This window comes from Chamaea fasciata, unplaced genomic scaffold (assembly GCF_029207755.1).
Source record: "Chamaea fasciata isolate MVZ Bird 193981 ecotype frontalis unplaced genomic scaffold, bChaFas1.0.hap1 SCAF_3, whole genome shotgun sequence".
Lineage (NCBI taxonomy): Eukaryota > Metazoa > Chordata > Aves > Passeriformes > Sylviidae > Chamaea > Chamaea fasciata.
In genome coordinates, this window is record NW_027094088.1 from 24,320,406 (window position 1) to 24,337,507 (window position 17,102).

Here is a 17,102-nt window from a genome sequence, read left to right on the forward strand (position 1 = left end):
ATGCTACAGAGAAATGCCATCTTGCTTGCTTGTACTGTTCCTGCTTTGATTCGTGTTTCAGTATTGAATTGTGAGGTTTTTGGAAGCAGCACTGTAATTTTGATCTGTACCTATAGAGTTCTTGGTACAACAGGAACCTGGTCCTCTCTGTGGCTCCTAGTTACTACAATATTGGGAAAAGAGCATTGCAAAGAATATAAAAGCAGAAGTGGAGGATTTCTGGAGTGCATGGGAAAGAATTCCAGTATTGAAGTTCTAGATTTCCTAGATTTTAATTATCGGCTTTAGTGTTTTCTTTTTTTTCTTTTTAATTTTTATGGCAAACAAATGTATAAAATGTTCCCCAAGGCAGAAAGAATCAATGTTTTTTTGGAGGATTCTATGCATTTACAGTTGTATCTAAATTGATGAAAGGTGCAAGTACTGAGCTTATCTACAAAAGAGTAACTGTGTTTGAACATTAAAAACCCTTCTGCTTCCAAATATTTTAGAATTCCTTTTAAGAAAAACACTTCTGAAAAATACTTCTGTGACTGTGGACATCTGCTTTATTTCTTCTGTTTCTTCTCTGTCTGGTTTTATGTAAGATATTTAAAACTAATAAATAACAGAACTAAAAATGCTCATGATTTCCAAATGAAAAGTCTGTTCATTCTCATAATGCAGAGAATTGATACCAGAATAGTTTATAATTCAGTGATCTCTTAAAATAGTCAGCTTTTTTTTTTTTTTTACAAGAATGTTAGTTGTGACGTACTTTTTTTTGGTTTTGTTTTTGTTTGTTTTTTTTTGGAAGTACTTTAGAAATGGCTGCATTTAAGGCTTAATGAGAGTGTCTCAGATCCATTCAAAATAATGCAACGATTGCACTGCTGAAATTTCTGGTTGTGTTGACATTCCAGAATGAATACTGTGTTGACCTTTGGGGTTGGTTTGGGTTTCTTTTAATATAAAAAAAATTCAGTGAACTAGAAGCCAAATTCAATTAATTTTTCCAGATTCATTTTTAAAAATAATCCCTGAGGAATAATATATGTGTTACATGTCTGCTTTTCATTTTGTTTTGACAGTCAGTAATTATGATAGATCTTCAGTTGCTGAAGAATAACCCTGTGGATGTTTAACTTGATTTTTTTTTATACTTCTGGATCAAATACTGAAATTTTATATTGATTAAAACTCCTGGGTTCTAAATGGCAAACTTCTCAGTAGCCAAAATATGTTAAAGAAAAAGTTTTTGCAGAGGTACAGTAGCAATATGAATAGCCATAGAATTCACTTGTTTAAAAGAAAACATTTTATAAACATTTGTGTTTTGACCACTAGTCCATGAAATATGGCAATAAGACCATGTAATTTTATTACATTATTTTATCTAATTAATTCTGTATTCAACTAAAATGCCCCACATTTATTACTTTTTCAAATTATAGAGTACATTTAGCTTTACAGATAATCTGACAATATATAAAATTAAGGATCTATGAAATGATAAACCTTTGCATTTGTAAAATAAAGGGCTCTAAAATGTGTAGTTGCAAACATTCATATTTTATTAATTTGACCAAAGATTTATATTCTTCTTCTTCTGTGGCTCTTAACATTTCTTGTCAAGCAGATTGTCAGTCTTGGTTGCTCACTGTGCAGCTTGTTGATGCTTAACCTGCCTGTTGTCTGAAACACATTTCCTAATTTGTGTTGCACTTTTTTACAATGAAACTGGTGCTTTGTTGTTCCTCCACGTGGGCTGGGGCAGCTTTTCAGCTACTGGAAGCTGTTATAACTCTAGCAAAGCTGGAAGCCTTTTCACACTAAGTCTCTGTATTTTGAACAGGGATCTGTTTTAGGTAGCAAGTTTATTTATCATCACACATCCTGACCTGCATATTTGCATTTACAAACAAATAACAGAAAATGAAAGCCAGTCACCTTTTCCTAGAATCAGTGAAAACTTTTTTTATAAAGGAGTATCTTTTTCTTTGTTATGCATAGCTTTATTTAACTTTCCAGCAAGTGTCTCCTTAGTATATCATCTGAAATAATAATTCTAAAAACTTCAAGTGATCCTAAACCTCTTAGGCAGGACAAAATTCAGAGCACAGACCTTGTTCCTTGTGCTGGTTCCCAGGAAATTGGTGGGGGTTGGCTGCTGAATTTAGCTGGCCAGTGTATGCATGTGTCTACTTCCTGGAAGGCATTCAGATCTGGTAAGATTTTTTGTAGTTGTTACGCAAAAGGGAAGAGACAAATGTTTTGAACCCATGAGGACTTCAGTTTTACTTTGGAATAGGAACATCAATTCCTTTAGAGGCATGAATTGCATACATGTTATGAAAAAGCGGTGCCTTTTATTTTAAATACATGGATATCAGGATAGGAATCTTACATTTACCAGGATCTTGATCTTTCCCAAACTTGCTGCTATGCACACCAGTATAAGCCACTGTTCAATAGGAATTAATATCACATTTTTATATAGCTCATCCCTATGCTGATAAGACTGTTTAATATCATCAGTCAACCAAACTAATTTTTTTTTGTTGGTTACTCATCAAGACAATATTGTTTTCAAGCCTTACATCAAGGGAAGGGATAATCTTTCATTCATTGTGATATTTGTGATGATGCTTCATGTAGAACTTTAGAGGGAAAATACCCTAGAGGGCTTTCCATTTCAGGGACTTCATTAATGATCAAGTACTTTTAAGTGATATGCATTTCCTTGAAGGATTACAGCCAATATATAGTTTCCAATAAATCAGTCCTAAGATTTGAACCTAGTATATAATGTAAGATTAACTTTGGCAGTTCAAAACTCATTGACATTGGTTTCCATTTTAGATGAACCAAAATGCTGGATCACCATTGTGCAATCTGTCTTCATTTTTCTCCAGTTTTATTCTATTTGTATTTCATCTAATTTGTTCCAGATGTGAATGTTTCCAAGAAAACTGCCCATGAAGTTTTTTATTGTATGGGGTTCAAACTGGCAGTGATTAGAGATGGGCCAGCTTGCCTTCATTTGACTTTTGGCTTTGAAATGCTGCACTTTGAAATAGAGTGCTGCACCCCATGTCTGCATAAAACATGGTCTCCAGAAAAGTTTATAAAACAGTTTCAACTGTTTAAAAATATGCTTATTTTTGACTACACATATAATTCATATTTTGTAAAGTTTCACTAAAAAAACCTCACTGATCCATTGAAAATAAGATGACATATATTAGTAGAAGTCAGGCATCCTAATTATCGTATAAAATTCTGGTTTAAGGCTACCATGAAAATTACTTTATTTCCACTTGGTTTTTAAGGAAACTAAAGTCTACACACTGATAACCATAGAACAATAAAAAGAGAAAGAAAAAAAACTAACCCAGAAAAACCCACAAACAAACAAACAAACAAACAAAAAACCACCAAAAAACCCACCACAGGATCTCTCCTTGGTGGGCTTATATACAGCAGTTTGAAAATATTTTATTGTAACTCAAATTAAAAAATACATTAGGTCATTCTGTTCACATTTTGCCATATAAAAATTGAACACAAACTGTTCAAAAAAAACCATAGTGTGACTTAAGATAATCTCCACAGACTTATTCCTTTACACAGTTATTTTCATTAGATTTATGTTTTAACACTGGGAAAGGATTCTTCATCTGAAAAACACTTGATAAAGGATGAAACATTTTGTTTGTATACCATACAGAGCCTGGATCGTTGAAAACTTCCTGTCCTTAATTGCTTATGCAAAAAATGATTCATGGTGCAAATTGGTATTCACAAGTTCTTATGTGCATTAATTTATGTTTTTCCTTTCTACAGGCATCTAAAGATTAGATTTATAGGTGGTGCTGAAACACATTTTATTTTGAAGTCAAGACTGGAACATACTTTATGTTCACATTCTGCATGGATTTTAAGCTGTTGTCATCGTGATGTTGGTTTGGGCGTTTTGTGGCGCAGAGTTATATCTTAGAGTATTGGTTTAGTTAAATACAATATCTGGACAAAAGACAAAGTAAGTTTTAAGGAGTTTTATGACAAACAGTATTTTTCAAAACAGCACATGAAAATCTGTAGGGCTAAGTTCTTCTGTGGGGTCTTTAACCTATTTTTGCTAAAAAAAAAAGAGCAAAATTGAAAAAAATAAAAACAGCAGTTTTCTACTTAGAAATGGTTTTGATATTGTCAAAATAATTTTTCATTAGAGGATGGAAATGTTTAATGCCTATGTTTGGATTAAAGTCTGAAATTTTAATTTTGTCAAGGAGGAATTTTTTGTGAGGAATAAAAAAACCCCAAACATTTCAACTGACTATAATATATAATATATGCAGGATATATATAGGTACACATGCAGGAATACAGAGCCAGCATCTCCACTGCTGTAAAACATCTAAGTGTCTCTGAAGTCACAACTTGCCTAACTAACATCAGCTGTGAATCTCACCTAAGAAAGAAATTTTTGCTGATCTCATATTCACCTCTCTGTGGAATGCTGGAGGTTTCTGAGCAACATGGTTTTGATAGAAAAGGCATAAATAGAGTAGTGTAGGGAACTACAGAGCTAACCTTTGAACACACCAGTGGCAAGAAACAGAGGTATGACTGTAACAGCACTTAAAAATGGAGTCTTGAAGGGAAAGTCAGGCTTGTCTGTAGGAAGGCTACTAGAATTCTTTCCAGGTCTTCAAAAAAATTGTGATTGCAATGTGATTCTTTAAGACTACTTAAGACTGAGACCACTTAAGATGATAATGACTCTTTCAGGTCTCAGGGAAGAGCCTTCAATGTACTGGTTACTGATCAATGTGGCAGGTTTATTTGAGTGAGCAATTCCAGGGATGTGTTTTCTAGGTGGTACTCATTTCACTTCTAAAGCCTTTCACAATTACATATATAAAAGATGCTGCCACAGCACAGTAAGAGTAAATGCAGTATTTTCAGGCAAGCACACAAATTTCAGCTGTGCTGATGAGACTGAACTTTCATGTTAGCATGAAAGCTCCCTGTTGATGTTTATTGGTACCCAAATTCATAAAGCTGTACCTTAATGTGTTTTAGTATCTAACTGCACATTTCTATGTAGCAGCCTTTCAGAATTATATTGACAATACTATTAAGCAGTACTACAAAAGAAATGCAGTCAACAATATTTCAGAACCTAACTAATTTTCTAGTAACATTGGAGAATACACCATTTTGCCAAGTGCAACTCACACGTCTGTATTTTACTTTCTTTGGTATGCTCTGAACTTTTTACAGTTGCTTTTAAGACTTCCATTGAGGTATATCTTTCAGTAGGGATTGCAGAATTTAAGATGATGAAGAGTCTGACAGGGAGCAGGTACTCTTGTTTTCCAGTGCTTGCTCCAGGCCACTTCAAATGATGGAATCTTACAATTTGTCTTAAGAGAACTTTCACTAAGATATCTATGTTTAAGATATGTGGGGCAGGAAGTGGGTCAGGGAGGGAAAATCTGTGCTTATGAGTATGTTTCTTCTGGTGGATGGAGTTGAGCTGAATGTGTATAAAATTTGGAGAGCTCCCCCACTAACCTACCAGGAAATATATATGTATATCAGTCCCTGATTTCTTATGCTGATCTTTGTAAAAGAAAATACTTGCTTCTACTTACAGTTTGGTTCCAGAGAAAAAATTATTGTGACCTAAAGAAGTCATTTGGAGGTTCACTTCTTGCACTTCTTTGTGAACTCTCAAATTCAGAGAAATGCCACTGACTTCACTGGGTTTACAGAAGATTTGTGTGCTTCCTCAAAGATCAGAATCAGGCCTCAAGGTTTTTTTGTCCTACAGACCTATATTCTTCATCTTTCCTGAGTCACAGAACCAGCTCTACTTTGTTGCAAAGCATGAAAGTAGCAGTGATTCTCCTTCAGCATATAATTTGGTTATCTGAGTCAAAAGTGGAGATACTTCAGGCAAGAAGCTATCAATGCTTCTGTGAAGCATTTAGATATTGGACTCTTTGAAAAACTGCTACACATTGCTTAGCATCGTTTAGGATATAATTACAAGAATGACAGATCTCAGTGTTACACGATTTTTTGTTCTGCTTTTTTGTGGGAAGGCAAACTGAACACCAAACTGGTCTGGTTGAGGAATCCTCTTTTGTTAATTTTGTTCTCTCATATTTGAAACATCACTTGCTCTCCTTGCAAGGTGCTCAAGGCAGATGGACATCCTTCCTGTCTGAATGGTGACGGGCTTTCTCCAGGCTGGTGAGAATGTTGTTCCACAGGACCATCCAGTCAAGGAGGACACGCGAAGGGACCTTCCACCATTCTCTTCTAAGACAAAGCTTAGCAAGTAAGTACAACAGAATGCAAGTTGGGTCAATTTAAGAATTCAGCAGAGAGGCTTCTACTGTACCTAGCAGATCGGAACTTGAGCTCATGGTAGCACTGCACAAAGCTGTGATAAATGAAAGTGATTGGCAGGGCTAATAAAACAATGCCACTAACCACACAAATTCCTCCAAGAATCCTTCCTGGTACAGTGATGGGACACATGTCACCGTAACCAACTGTGGTCATTGAGATGATCACCCACCAACAAGCAGCAGGAATGCTGGCATAATCCTTATTCTTTGTTCCCAAGTCCAGCCCATTTTCAAGAAGCTGTGAAAGTGCACTGAAAATTGCCATAGCAACACAGATAAAGACAAGTAGCATCACCATCTCTCTGTAACAACGCTTCAGAGTCAGACCAAGTGTTTGAAGGCCAATGAAATGACGGGCCAGTTTAATCACCCAAAAGATTCTCATCATTCTTAAGACCCTCAAGGTGACTCCGGCCCTCTGAAGCTGTGAATTTTCCCCTGTGAAAACTGTCATTAGAACAGAGATGTAGTAAGGAGTAATTGCCAGCAAATCAATGATGTTGAGAGGTCTTCTGACAAACTCACACTTGTTTTTGGAGACGATGAACCTCACAATGCATTCTGCAGTGAACCAGCCTATGCAGATAGCTTCAATTATCCTGCCAAAAGAAACAAAGGACAGTATTTACGCTCTGTGCAAAGTCTTCAGTGGATGTTTGGTTTGTTCACAAATATTACCAAAGTGACACTTAGACTTTCACAGACGACAAACAGAAAGCCATGCCATCCTTATCCTGCACCTGGCGCTGGATTTCAGCAATTAACCCAAGGATCTAGTGAGAGTTTAAATTGATAATTGCTAAGACCTCACTCACTGATCATTTTCTTTGAAATATGGATTGCTACTAGTCATAGTACTGGGCACATATGCCTACAAAAAACTGGAACCCTACAGAAAATGGTAGGACACCAATGCCAATGTGTAACCTCATCTAGAACAGCTGGGTTTGCGTTTTTGTTTTTTTGGGGTTTTTCTTTGTTTGTTCATTGAGTTTTGGGGGATTTAATTTTTTTTTTTAATTTTTCTAAGTCTGTGAGGCCTGATCCACTTGGGAATGCCAAGGGTTGTAGATCAGTGAACTGTCTGGTTATGAACAGCAATGTATAGAACCAGAATGCTAAACTAAAATGGAAGTGCAGATGGAATAGGCAGAAATAAGTATTTGCATTGGATTATTCATGCATATGAGCTCTTTAGGAACCAACCTAAACCAGTCTATCTGATCTGCATCCCAAACAGGGGCTTACCTAGAACTACATTCAGACCTATATAGGTATTGCCACTAAATACAGATGGTATTTTATTTTTCAGTATTGCATCCATAAAGTACCAAGCTTGTGTCTTCCCATTTACCACTATGCTCTGCATTACTGAATTTTCTCTTTTGCTGTAAATGTAAGTCCACCTAGACTACATTGCAGCAAAAATATCAAGGTCACCAAATGTTAAGGTAATAGGCAAGATCCTCTTCTTGCCAAATGCAGAAGAAATCCTGGAAGGGGATTTAAGTATGTTCTTAAATATTTTCAAGTCCCGGTGCATTGAATAAGACTTGAGACTATCTCAGCTTGAAAGCAGTGGAAGGTAGAAACAGAAGATAAAAATGTCGCTCAAAGATTATTTAGTAACTGTTGGGCACATGATCACAAATCTCCCTAAGATTTCAAACTCCTTACTTTTTTAATACATGAGGGCATGGAAGCTAATCTTCCCCTCATTACTCCATTTCTCTTTTTAACCAACAGTCTGAGCAAAGAAAAAGCCCATCACTGATGCCTCTCTTACCAACAGCTCTGAAACCAAACTGGAGTGAGATCAGAGATTCAAAATTACTGCCAGAAAATACAACCAGAGTTTTTCGCTACTGCAAGGACTCTAACAAGGTAGTGTCTGTTGAAATATTTTGATTTGCAAGTGAAAATCCAACTGTCATTTCAAACCTAAACTTTTTCTTCCCTAACACATCTGCATAATTTCTTACCAGTTCTGAAATCTATTGTTATTAATAAGATGGTGGTCTGTTAGAAAGACAGTATTCTTCTCTAACTGATGTAATTATAGACTCTGTAAACTAACTTTTTCCTAGATCTTTTGCACACTAGAATTTTATTTTTTTTATTCATTCTCTTTAGTTTTAAGCTAAAATTGGAAGAAACAGTAACAGCCACTTGATGTAAAGTCATAAGGTACATTGTAATTGTAGCCACAGTGAATTTAAATGAACATAAATTAATTACTTAAATATTTAGTCACATAAAATTGGACTATGTTTTTCTTTTTTCATGAATAACAATGACAGTTCTGTAAGCAAGTGATCTTTCTTCCTAAAGGACTTCCAGAATACTAGTTCATGTTAGCAACTTTTGATGGAAAGACCTTTGAAATTCAAAACCAGTTTGCTCCTAAGAATTAGGTGTTCTCTTAAAAATTAAGCTTTTGGAAACTTCCTTCATGTTTGAAAAAAAAATCAAGAAAAAAAGTTTAATGGGTATGTTTACTTAAATCCTTTTTACTTATGATGAGGAAATACGAAAGATTTCCCCAGTACAATCAAACAGGAAGATCATGGTAATGGACAAACTGATGATGTCTGAATGTACTTATATGTTGGCTAGTTGAGATCTCATGTAACTATTGAAATAAAAACTATCTGACAGAAAATTGCAGCCAAGAATATTCAACAGTTCCAACAGATTATTTCTTTACATTTTATGAGATTTCTCTGGTAGTGTTGTCTGTATCCTATGACATGAAGCATTTAAATGAAAAAGAAATTTGTAATTATACAATTTAAAGCATTTTCACTTGGTATTTCCTCCTGATGCCCTGATAATGTCAGAAACATGACTCCTCCATTTTGTCACCCCTTAGACAGGTTATCTCTAGGTTGAGATTTAAGGAAGTTAGGTCCTGATCATTGTGATACAGTAGAAGTTTTCTTCATGAATCAACATTGATTCAGTGGTCATATAACTTCGGGGAATAGTTGTACAAGTAAAAGTCCATGAAATATGGGCTATCAATTGTTTTACTGTGGTAATTCCTGGGACAAGAAATACTGTAAATCAGTTATACTTCAGTAGGAAGGACTGAAGAAGTATTTTCTTGTAGAACAGATTTGAAGTGAGCTAAGGAACATGACTGGTGCAAAAATGACGAAGAGAGATCGAGGCAGTGGGGGATACATTAATGCCATTCCATTTTAACTTGCACTTCCACTTTTCCATTTTGCATCCATCCTTCTTTCTCCTGGCTGGGGAGAAGATAATGAAGAAGGGTGTCCCTTATTTTTTTCCTTCTTCTACTTACTTTTCAGCAATCAGTGAAACATTTTTCATTTTTCCTCTCGTCACTCCTTTTTTGCCTGTGTGGATGGATTTTGGCAGTACTGGTGAATCACACAAAAAAGAGTGCTTTGGTGAGAAAAAACTAGAAACCTCTGGCACACTGGGAAATCAGGAGTGCTACATTCTACATTTCCACTTTCACATCAAGTCTCCCTCTCCTTGCAGTGACTTATCTTTTTAGTTAACCTTATCAGTGGATAAATAACATCTAATAAGGAAAGCAATTTTAACAGTTAGTCCTTGAGAGAACTTAACAGAGTATGAAGTGAAAGCCAAATAAAAGGCATATACTCAGAAGACTAAAGTACCTGTATTTTTCGTAATCAATTCTTAAAATATTTTAATATTTTCTGCATATTCACAGGACAGATGCTTTTATTGTGTATGTTTGGAATAATGCTGTATTAAAATCTATAACTATATAATTAAATAGTGACTTCGATTAAAATGTAGTACTTATTTTATAAACTTCCATCACAGTTTTTGGTTGGTTGGGTTTTTTTCAGTTTTAAAATAGCTGGTATCCAAAAAGGAGAGGGGTAATTAAAAACTAAGTCGTGAAGTATTTCCTTAAAGATTTCCCACATATTTTATGAATAATCACAGAAAATACTAAATCCTAATTTTTATTCAGTTACAGGCTATTTCTGCTCAAATTTACTGTACATTGTCCCAGAACGAAACACATGAGAGTTTTTCTCTCTAAGTTTCTCTCAAATTTTAAGCTGCTTAGTACTTAGCAGTCTTTCAAGATTGCTCTAATGAATCTTCTGTCCATAAACAGAAAATCAAGCCTTTGCAAGCCTCATTCCTACTGTAATCCCATGACTGTTCAGTTTTCTGTTCCATATGATAACTTTCTCTCAGAATAAGCTACTTTATGTACAGTGAGTTGAACCATTTCAGAAATCATTTTTTTCAATCACTAACAAGTTTAGTTTTTTATCACTAAAAAAGAAAACTGTGTTGTAACTATCTTAGAATTGTTTCAACTTAGCAACATTCTTAGTCTCAGTTTGCCAATTCGTATACTTTCAATATGCCCTGGTGAGTTGGTTGAAATTGAGCCAAAATATTCCTTAGTGGCACTGTTATCTATTAAGCTTGTAAATAAAACATACACAGCAACAGGACACATGAGGAAAACAGATGATATGATTAAAGAGAGTATATGACAGGATTAAAGATTAAAGATTGTCAGCACTGATTTGTTAAATTGTTGCTAAAGCCTATTTCCATGTAAAGCACATTAAACCTGAAAAATGTCCAAGCAGTAGCTAGAATAATCAAATTCTTGCTCAGGAAGACTCCTAAGTGATTTCTGCAAATGTTTGAGGGTTTTTAATCCTTTTGAAATCAAGGGCTTCCTTCTCACTACACACCGTGAAGCAAAGGCCACAGAACAGCTAGTTTCCCTGAATTAAAAGCCCTGCTGGATTTTTTTCCATTCTGTCCCTGCTTTGGTAGAAATTATATGTTGTCATGCATTAAACTCTCGTGCTTTGTGTGGGAGGCTGTAATGACCCATCACTCCTCAGGGAAGGGGCAAATCCCATTCACAGCTCGAAGGGGAGACCTGGATACAAACATCTTGAGCCCTGAGATCTTCATCATCTTTTCCATATATGTTGAACATGACTGGCATCCAGCCCTGGTGAGTCTAAGGCTCAGCTGTGCCCAGGCAGTGATATACATTTGTTCTTTGTTTCACCTCTGTTTTTCAAAGAAGTGGTAAATTCAATAGGAAGAATCCATGTCTGTGTTTTTAACCTAGGTCTTTGGTTCCCTTCTTTACCTTCAGCCCACTGTTTTAACCTAGCAGAAATGTGGTATTCAAGTTAGATCCTGTCCAGGAAAGGAGTTCTTACTGTTTTTTGAAGAGATGTTGAGCATGAACATTCAGGTGTTCTGAAATTCCACCACTATAAAGGAATAATATTTTTTGTATGTCTAAAATTCAAATGCAGTTTTTTAGGCTGATATTTTGCAGAGATTAAAAAAAGCTCACTGGCTCTTGATGAGAGATGCTGTTTGGAGAAACTACCGTGTTTATTTGCTTTTGCTTAAGAACACAGCAATCATGTAGGCATGATAAGTCAGTGATTATTTCAGTACAGACCTAATCATGATTATTAAGTGGAAAGGGGTCAACCATCTCTTCTTAGTGCTAACAAGCTACTCGTATTCAGCATTAGAAGAATAGTTTTAAGGCAGGTAGACAGAATTGTGCTGGCAGTAACTCAAACAGCTTCAAATGATTTCCTATTACAGGCTTGAGGAGCTCTCCCTAGAAGATTATGCTCCCAATCAGTGTATGGACAGGTCCCTGAGCAGAGACTCACAGTATGCATCTGTTGGCACAGTTCAGAGGACAGCAAAGATGACTTGAAATTGCCAGGAGCAACAGAAGGCATTCCTGCTGTCTGCTCCTAAACTCTGCAAATCTAATGCAAATCTTTAGCTCTGATAAGTGAAACTTGCCAAGGCAGGGAATGGAGCAAAAACCTTAGAATTAAATAAATTTAATAACTCATCCCTCATCCTGAGAACAGGTTTGGGAAAGGCAATCCCTCTGCAATCAGGGAATTGTATTTCAATGTCTGTAGTATCTGTGAAATTTTGAGGTTGGATTTCCCATCCCTCTCTCCTTGAATAAAGCTTATTCCTGGAGTTCCCATTGCCTTCTAAAGGATGTTATCCCAACGGATCAGAAATAGCCACAGGCTGTTCATCCTTTGAGAGTGATCACCATGAAAAGGCATAAGAATGTTAAGGTTTGTGAAAAAAGTTTGGTAGATTTAATTCCTCCTCTACTGTAGGGAGTGTTCATACAAGGAAAACAAATACAGCTGGTGTTAGCTGGCAGCCCCAGTAGCCCTCACTGCAAACCTCATTAAAGAGGCTGATTTTGTAAATGCCAGAATTAGTGACCCCCTCACTTGCTGAGATGAAATCCAGGTAAGCTGGAGACACATTGCTGGTCAGCTGCTTTCACTACAGCTGTCCAAAGCAGTTCTGGGAATGGTTACCATGGGAGTCAGCCACAGAAATTATCCATGTGGCACCTTTCTGACATAATACACTGAGGCAAGGGCAGGGGGGCTTACTGTGAGACACTGAAAATATCAGAGTTGCTGGGTTTCCTGAGGTGTTCTTGCCTCACCTCCGTGGCTTATGCTGAGCAGAATAAGTAGCTACATCCAAATCTACACACTAAAGATTTCTAGATTAGCCCATTCAATTTTCACTCCTAAAACTTCTCAAAATACATTTTTAGAATAACGTACAATCTTCATACTAGTAATTACAGTGCCATGAGAGTCAAAACTCACTTCTGTACGGCATTAATGTAACAATTTCTCTTGGGAAAAAAAAATTAAATTTTTGTATTACTGTGTTAGATAGAATTTCTTTATTTTGATGAGGAATGCTGTTTAATAAACAAAAGAGAGAATTCAGTTTCAAACTTTTAAGTGTATCAGAAACAAGTGGACAGATTTTTAAAAGCTTTCTCACCTAAGAGGGACTGTATTGCCAGAATATGCAATCCCAGAAACTTCCATGTTTTCTGGTTTCTGCGGTCAGGCTTTCAAATAAGCCGGTTAGCTACTTGTTTTGAACACCCAACTATTTTTAAATGAAATAACTACGTAAAGTAAAGAAATCATAAACACATAAAGGGGAATAAAGTCAGATGACAACTGGGCATGTTAGGTCTAATCCTATGGCACACATAGGTAGTGATGACTAAACTGGACAGCTCACTTAAAAGCAACGGTAGCTAACACACTCTTTTCCAGCTATAACAGACTTTTTAGCAATGATGCGGCATGTGCAAAAGAGAAGAGTGGCTCCACCTTGGTGGTCACCTGCGGACAGAGAGGCATGCATTTGTGTCTGCTTTCCATGTGTTTGCCATGAGATTGGGATCAGTTCCTGTGCAGTCAGAGTCTATGGGTTAGATGACGCAAGTCTGTACTGGTGGTTATATGTGACAGATTTTTGTGACATTGATAGAAACTTTTCAGCTGGTAGAAACTTTTCTATTTTTTTGTTGCAATAACATGGAGTACTACAGCTGGTACAGAAGAAACCCCATCATTGGTAGTTGTCCTTCTGGTTCCAGAAGGAGCCTTCACTGCCCTGGGAACTGTTTGGCTGTACAGCACCTTACAAGTACTGAGGACCTTATCCTTCTAACACTTGGTATAAAATATGCAATTGTTCAGAAGAGAAAAATTAGGATCTTGAAGACAAAGGCACTACGAAAGAAAAATTACACATCCCATGCCATGTTTGTCTGCAAGCTGAACTCATTGTGTAAGAGAAAACTTGTGGATGATTCCCACACCATAAAGACATGAACAAAGACATGACCAATGTGGTTAATGCTATTGTAGTATGGCATCTATTTACCCATGCCTCTTAGGAGTATCTCAGCAATTTGCTGCTGCACAAAGAGATCACCCACAGCATCTACTCTTTGAAATAACCTTGCTAAGCTTAAGTAAGGCTTTTAAACTGGAAGAACCTTTAGGACCTTCTTCTGACATATCTAAAACTAAGCAAGAATCAACAGCTTCTCACACTGCATCTGCTTTCTTTTTGTTCATACAATTAATTCTTTGGCTCAACTACAATGAGAAATACAGGTGCACTTTTCCATTAAGCTAATGGAGACTATGAAAATACTTTCCAAGGAATTAATCTGGCTACTAAGATATATCACATTCCAATTAACTCTATGGTAAAAGATGATTTCATAATGACAAGGCTGGAATTTCACTGTAGTGCCCTTTTAGAAGAGCAGAAGCTGAAAACTTTTTGTTGAATATTCTGTCTGTTTTTAAAAAAAGGGAGAAGCTAGCAAATACCAGAAATGTTTACTTCTTTCTTTATATGTCAGTCTTATTTATGGGATAAATTCTACCAGACTGGTCTCAATTTTGTTCTCTAGGGAACAGGGAAGAGGAAGGAGAGAGAGAGAGAGGGAACAGAGGAGTGAGTGCAAGAGTTGCATCAATGTAACCCTAATCTGAGGTCACAAGAAGATGGAAAAGGGTTTTTCTTGTAAGGCTCACGATTGAGCCTTATATCCCATGCTCTGTTTTCTGCAACTGTTTTGCAATGTTTATTATGCTTAAAGGAAATGTAAACATCTGTTACATTTATACACTGGGGTGCTTGAATGATGCATTTGCAAGAGCTCGATGTGCAGTTTGATCATCTTGTGCTCCCCACATAGAGAATCTGAGATGGAAAAGGAGGAGGGGGGGTAAAGCTGTTCCCACATACAGGATTTTACCAGAGCAGAATCGTAACAGGCACTGCATCTGCTCCAGCAGAAAGACCTGTACGAATACGTGCAGAGTACTTACAGGATTCATCTTTTCCCAAAGGAAAAGACAAAGGAATTGCATTCTTTTAGGGGGTTATTCTCCTTTCTTTCTTTCTTTCTTTTTTTTTTTCTTTTTTTTTTCTTTTCCTCCCACAATCGTAAGGCATAAATTGATTTTCGGAGTGTCTGAAGTTCTCTGTGTTGGTCCCGTATCTGCTTAAAAGGGCAATAAGAGCTCCAAGAACCTGAACGGAGGGAGGCACCCTCACTGCGAATAGGAGCCGTATTCCGATGGAGGGGTATCCCCGCTCCGCTGCCAGCCTGCCCAGACCCGAGCTTGCCGCTGGCCCCGGCCCGCCTGCAGCGGGCGTCCCTCGCCCGTCCCCTGCGCTCGGGGCCGCGGGTGCCCGGCAGAGCCCGGTGGGAGCCGGAGCGCCACTGCCCCGACACCCCGACATCCCTCCCCGGCCGCTCAGGGCCGGGCTTTCGAGGCGCGCAGACCATCTCCACCGGCGGAGGCTACAGCCACGGACCGTCAAGACAAGGGGCAGGAAGGACACACTGGACGGGACACACGGACAGCGGGAAAATAAAGGATCCTCCTACCCTGAGGGCTCCCTCACTGACTCTGCTGTGTACCTGCTCTGCTCCTCCACGCTGCGATTCTCCGGCGCCCGCCACTCGGGCAGGGTGCTGGCGCACAGCACCACCATGGACACAATGACGAAGAGAATGGAGACGGTGGCCAGGACCTGGGCGGCCACGGAAGACGTGGGTTCCTCAAAAGTCCTCCTCATCCTCTCGAGCCACTTCCTGCCCTCCGCTCCCGGTGGCCGCCGGCCCTTGCCCTCGAGACCGCCATTCGGCTCGTCCGCCGCGTAGTAGGTGCACGTCTCGGACATGCGGTCGTCGAGGCGGCGCTGGCAGCAGTAGTCGAGGTGGGAGCCCTCCAGCCCCCAATAGATCATCTCGTTGTAGAAGGAGAGCTCGCACATGTGCGGCACGAAGCGCAGGTGGCCGTGCCGGACGTACAGCATGATGAAGCCGAAGGCCTCCGAGTGCCTGTCGAAGAAGTACTCGTTCCGCTCCCGGTCGTAGTCGTCGCACACCTCTAGAACGTCCTGCTCCGAGAGGCAGCCGTGCAGGCGGCTCACCCGGCGCAGCGGGAAATCCTTCAGCACCTCCCGGGAGAAGGAGTACCGGGTGCCCCCGACGTTCAACACCACCAAGGGACCGCGGCCAAAGTTCATGGCTTGGGCGGGACGGAGGAGGGGAACGGCGGGCAGGGCAGGGCGGCGAGGCGGGGGCCAGCGCGGGCGGCAGCGGCTGCCCCGGCTCCGGCTCTGCGCGCACCGCTGGCGGCTCCCGCTCGGCGACGGGGCGGGCGGCGGGCGGGGAGGGAGGCAGGGGGGGAGGGACAGCGGGAGAGACGCCGCCGCGGGCGCCCCAGCGGCCGCGCAGGAGCGGAGCGGGGCGATGCCGCTCGCAGGTGCGGGTGCGGCTCAGCGGGCGGACGTCTCCGCGGGGTCCCGCCGGGGCGGGGGCGCGGCCGCGGGCATGGCGGGGCCGGGGAGCTCCGCGCCCGGCGCCGCTCCGCTGCGCACCGCCGGTGCTGGTGCCGGCTGGCAAGGCGAGCTAGGGGCGGTGCGGCGACGGCGGGGTGGGGACACGCCTTCTCCCCGCCCGCGCACATGGAGCGGAGCGGGGCTCCCGTTGCCCCCCGCCCTCCGGGGACCCCTCCTGGCAGAGGGTTTGGGCGCAGAGCAGGAGGCTGTCAGCTCCGCTGTCCGCCCCGCGAAGCGGCGCTGGCTCGAAGTTGTCCACTAAACGCAAGTAACACTTTGTGGGCGTTCCCCCCCCCCCCCCCCCCCCCATCCGCCAGGAAAAGCTCAGAGTGAACTGTTTGAGCACCATGCAGCTCGGTCCTTGTTCGCGGCAGCCGACGGCCAGCGCTTGTGTTTCCCGGCTCGTTTGTTTTCCTGCCGGGACGAGGGCAGGGCGGCGGCGGG

At 40.0% G+C, this 17,102-nt stretch overlaps 1 protein-coding gene across 1 annotated transcript; it reads right to left on the reverse strand.

Annotated features, from left to right (window-relative positions):
• Positions 1-6,322: 6,322 nt before the first annotated feature.
• On the reverse strand, positions 6,323-16,786 carry KCNG3 (potassium voltage-gated channel modifier subfamily G member 3). Its single transcript, XM_066178376.1, is given in 5 exon segments — positions 6,323-7,006; positions 15,700-16,382; positions 16,385-16,481; positions 16,513-16,597; positions 16,600-16,786. Coding segments are annotated over 5 exon segments (1,698 nt in total). The 3' UTR covers positions 6,323-6,360.
• Between the last annotated feature and the right edge of the window lie 316 nt (positions 16,787-17,102).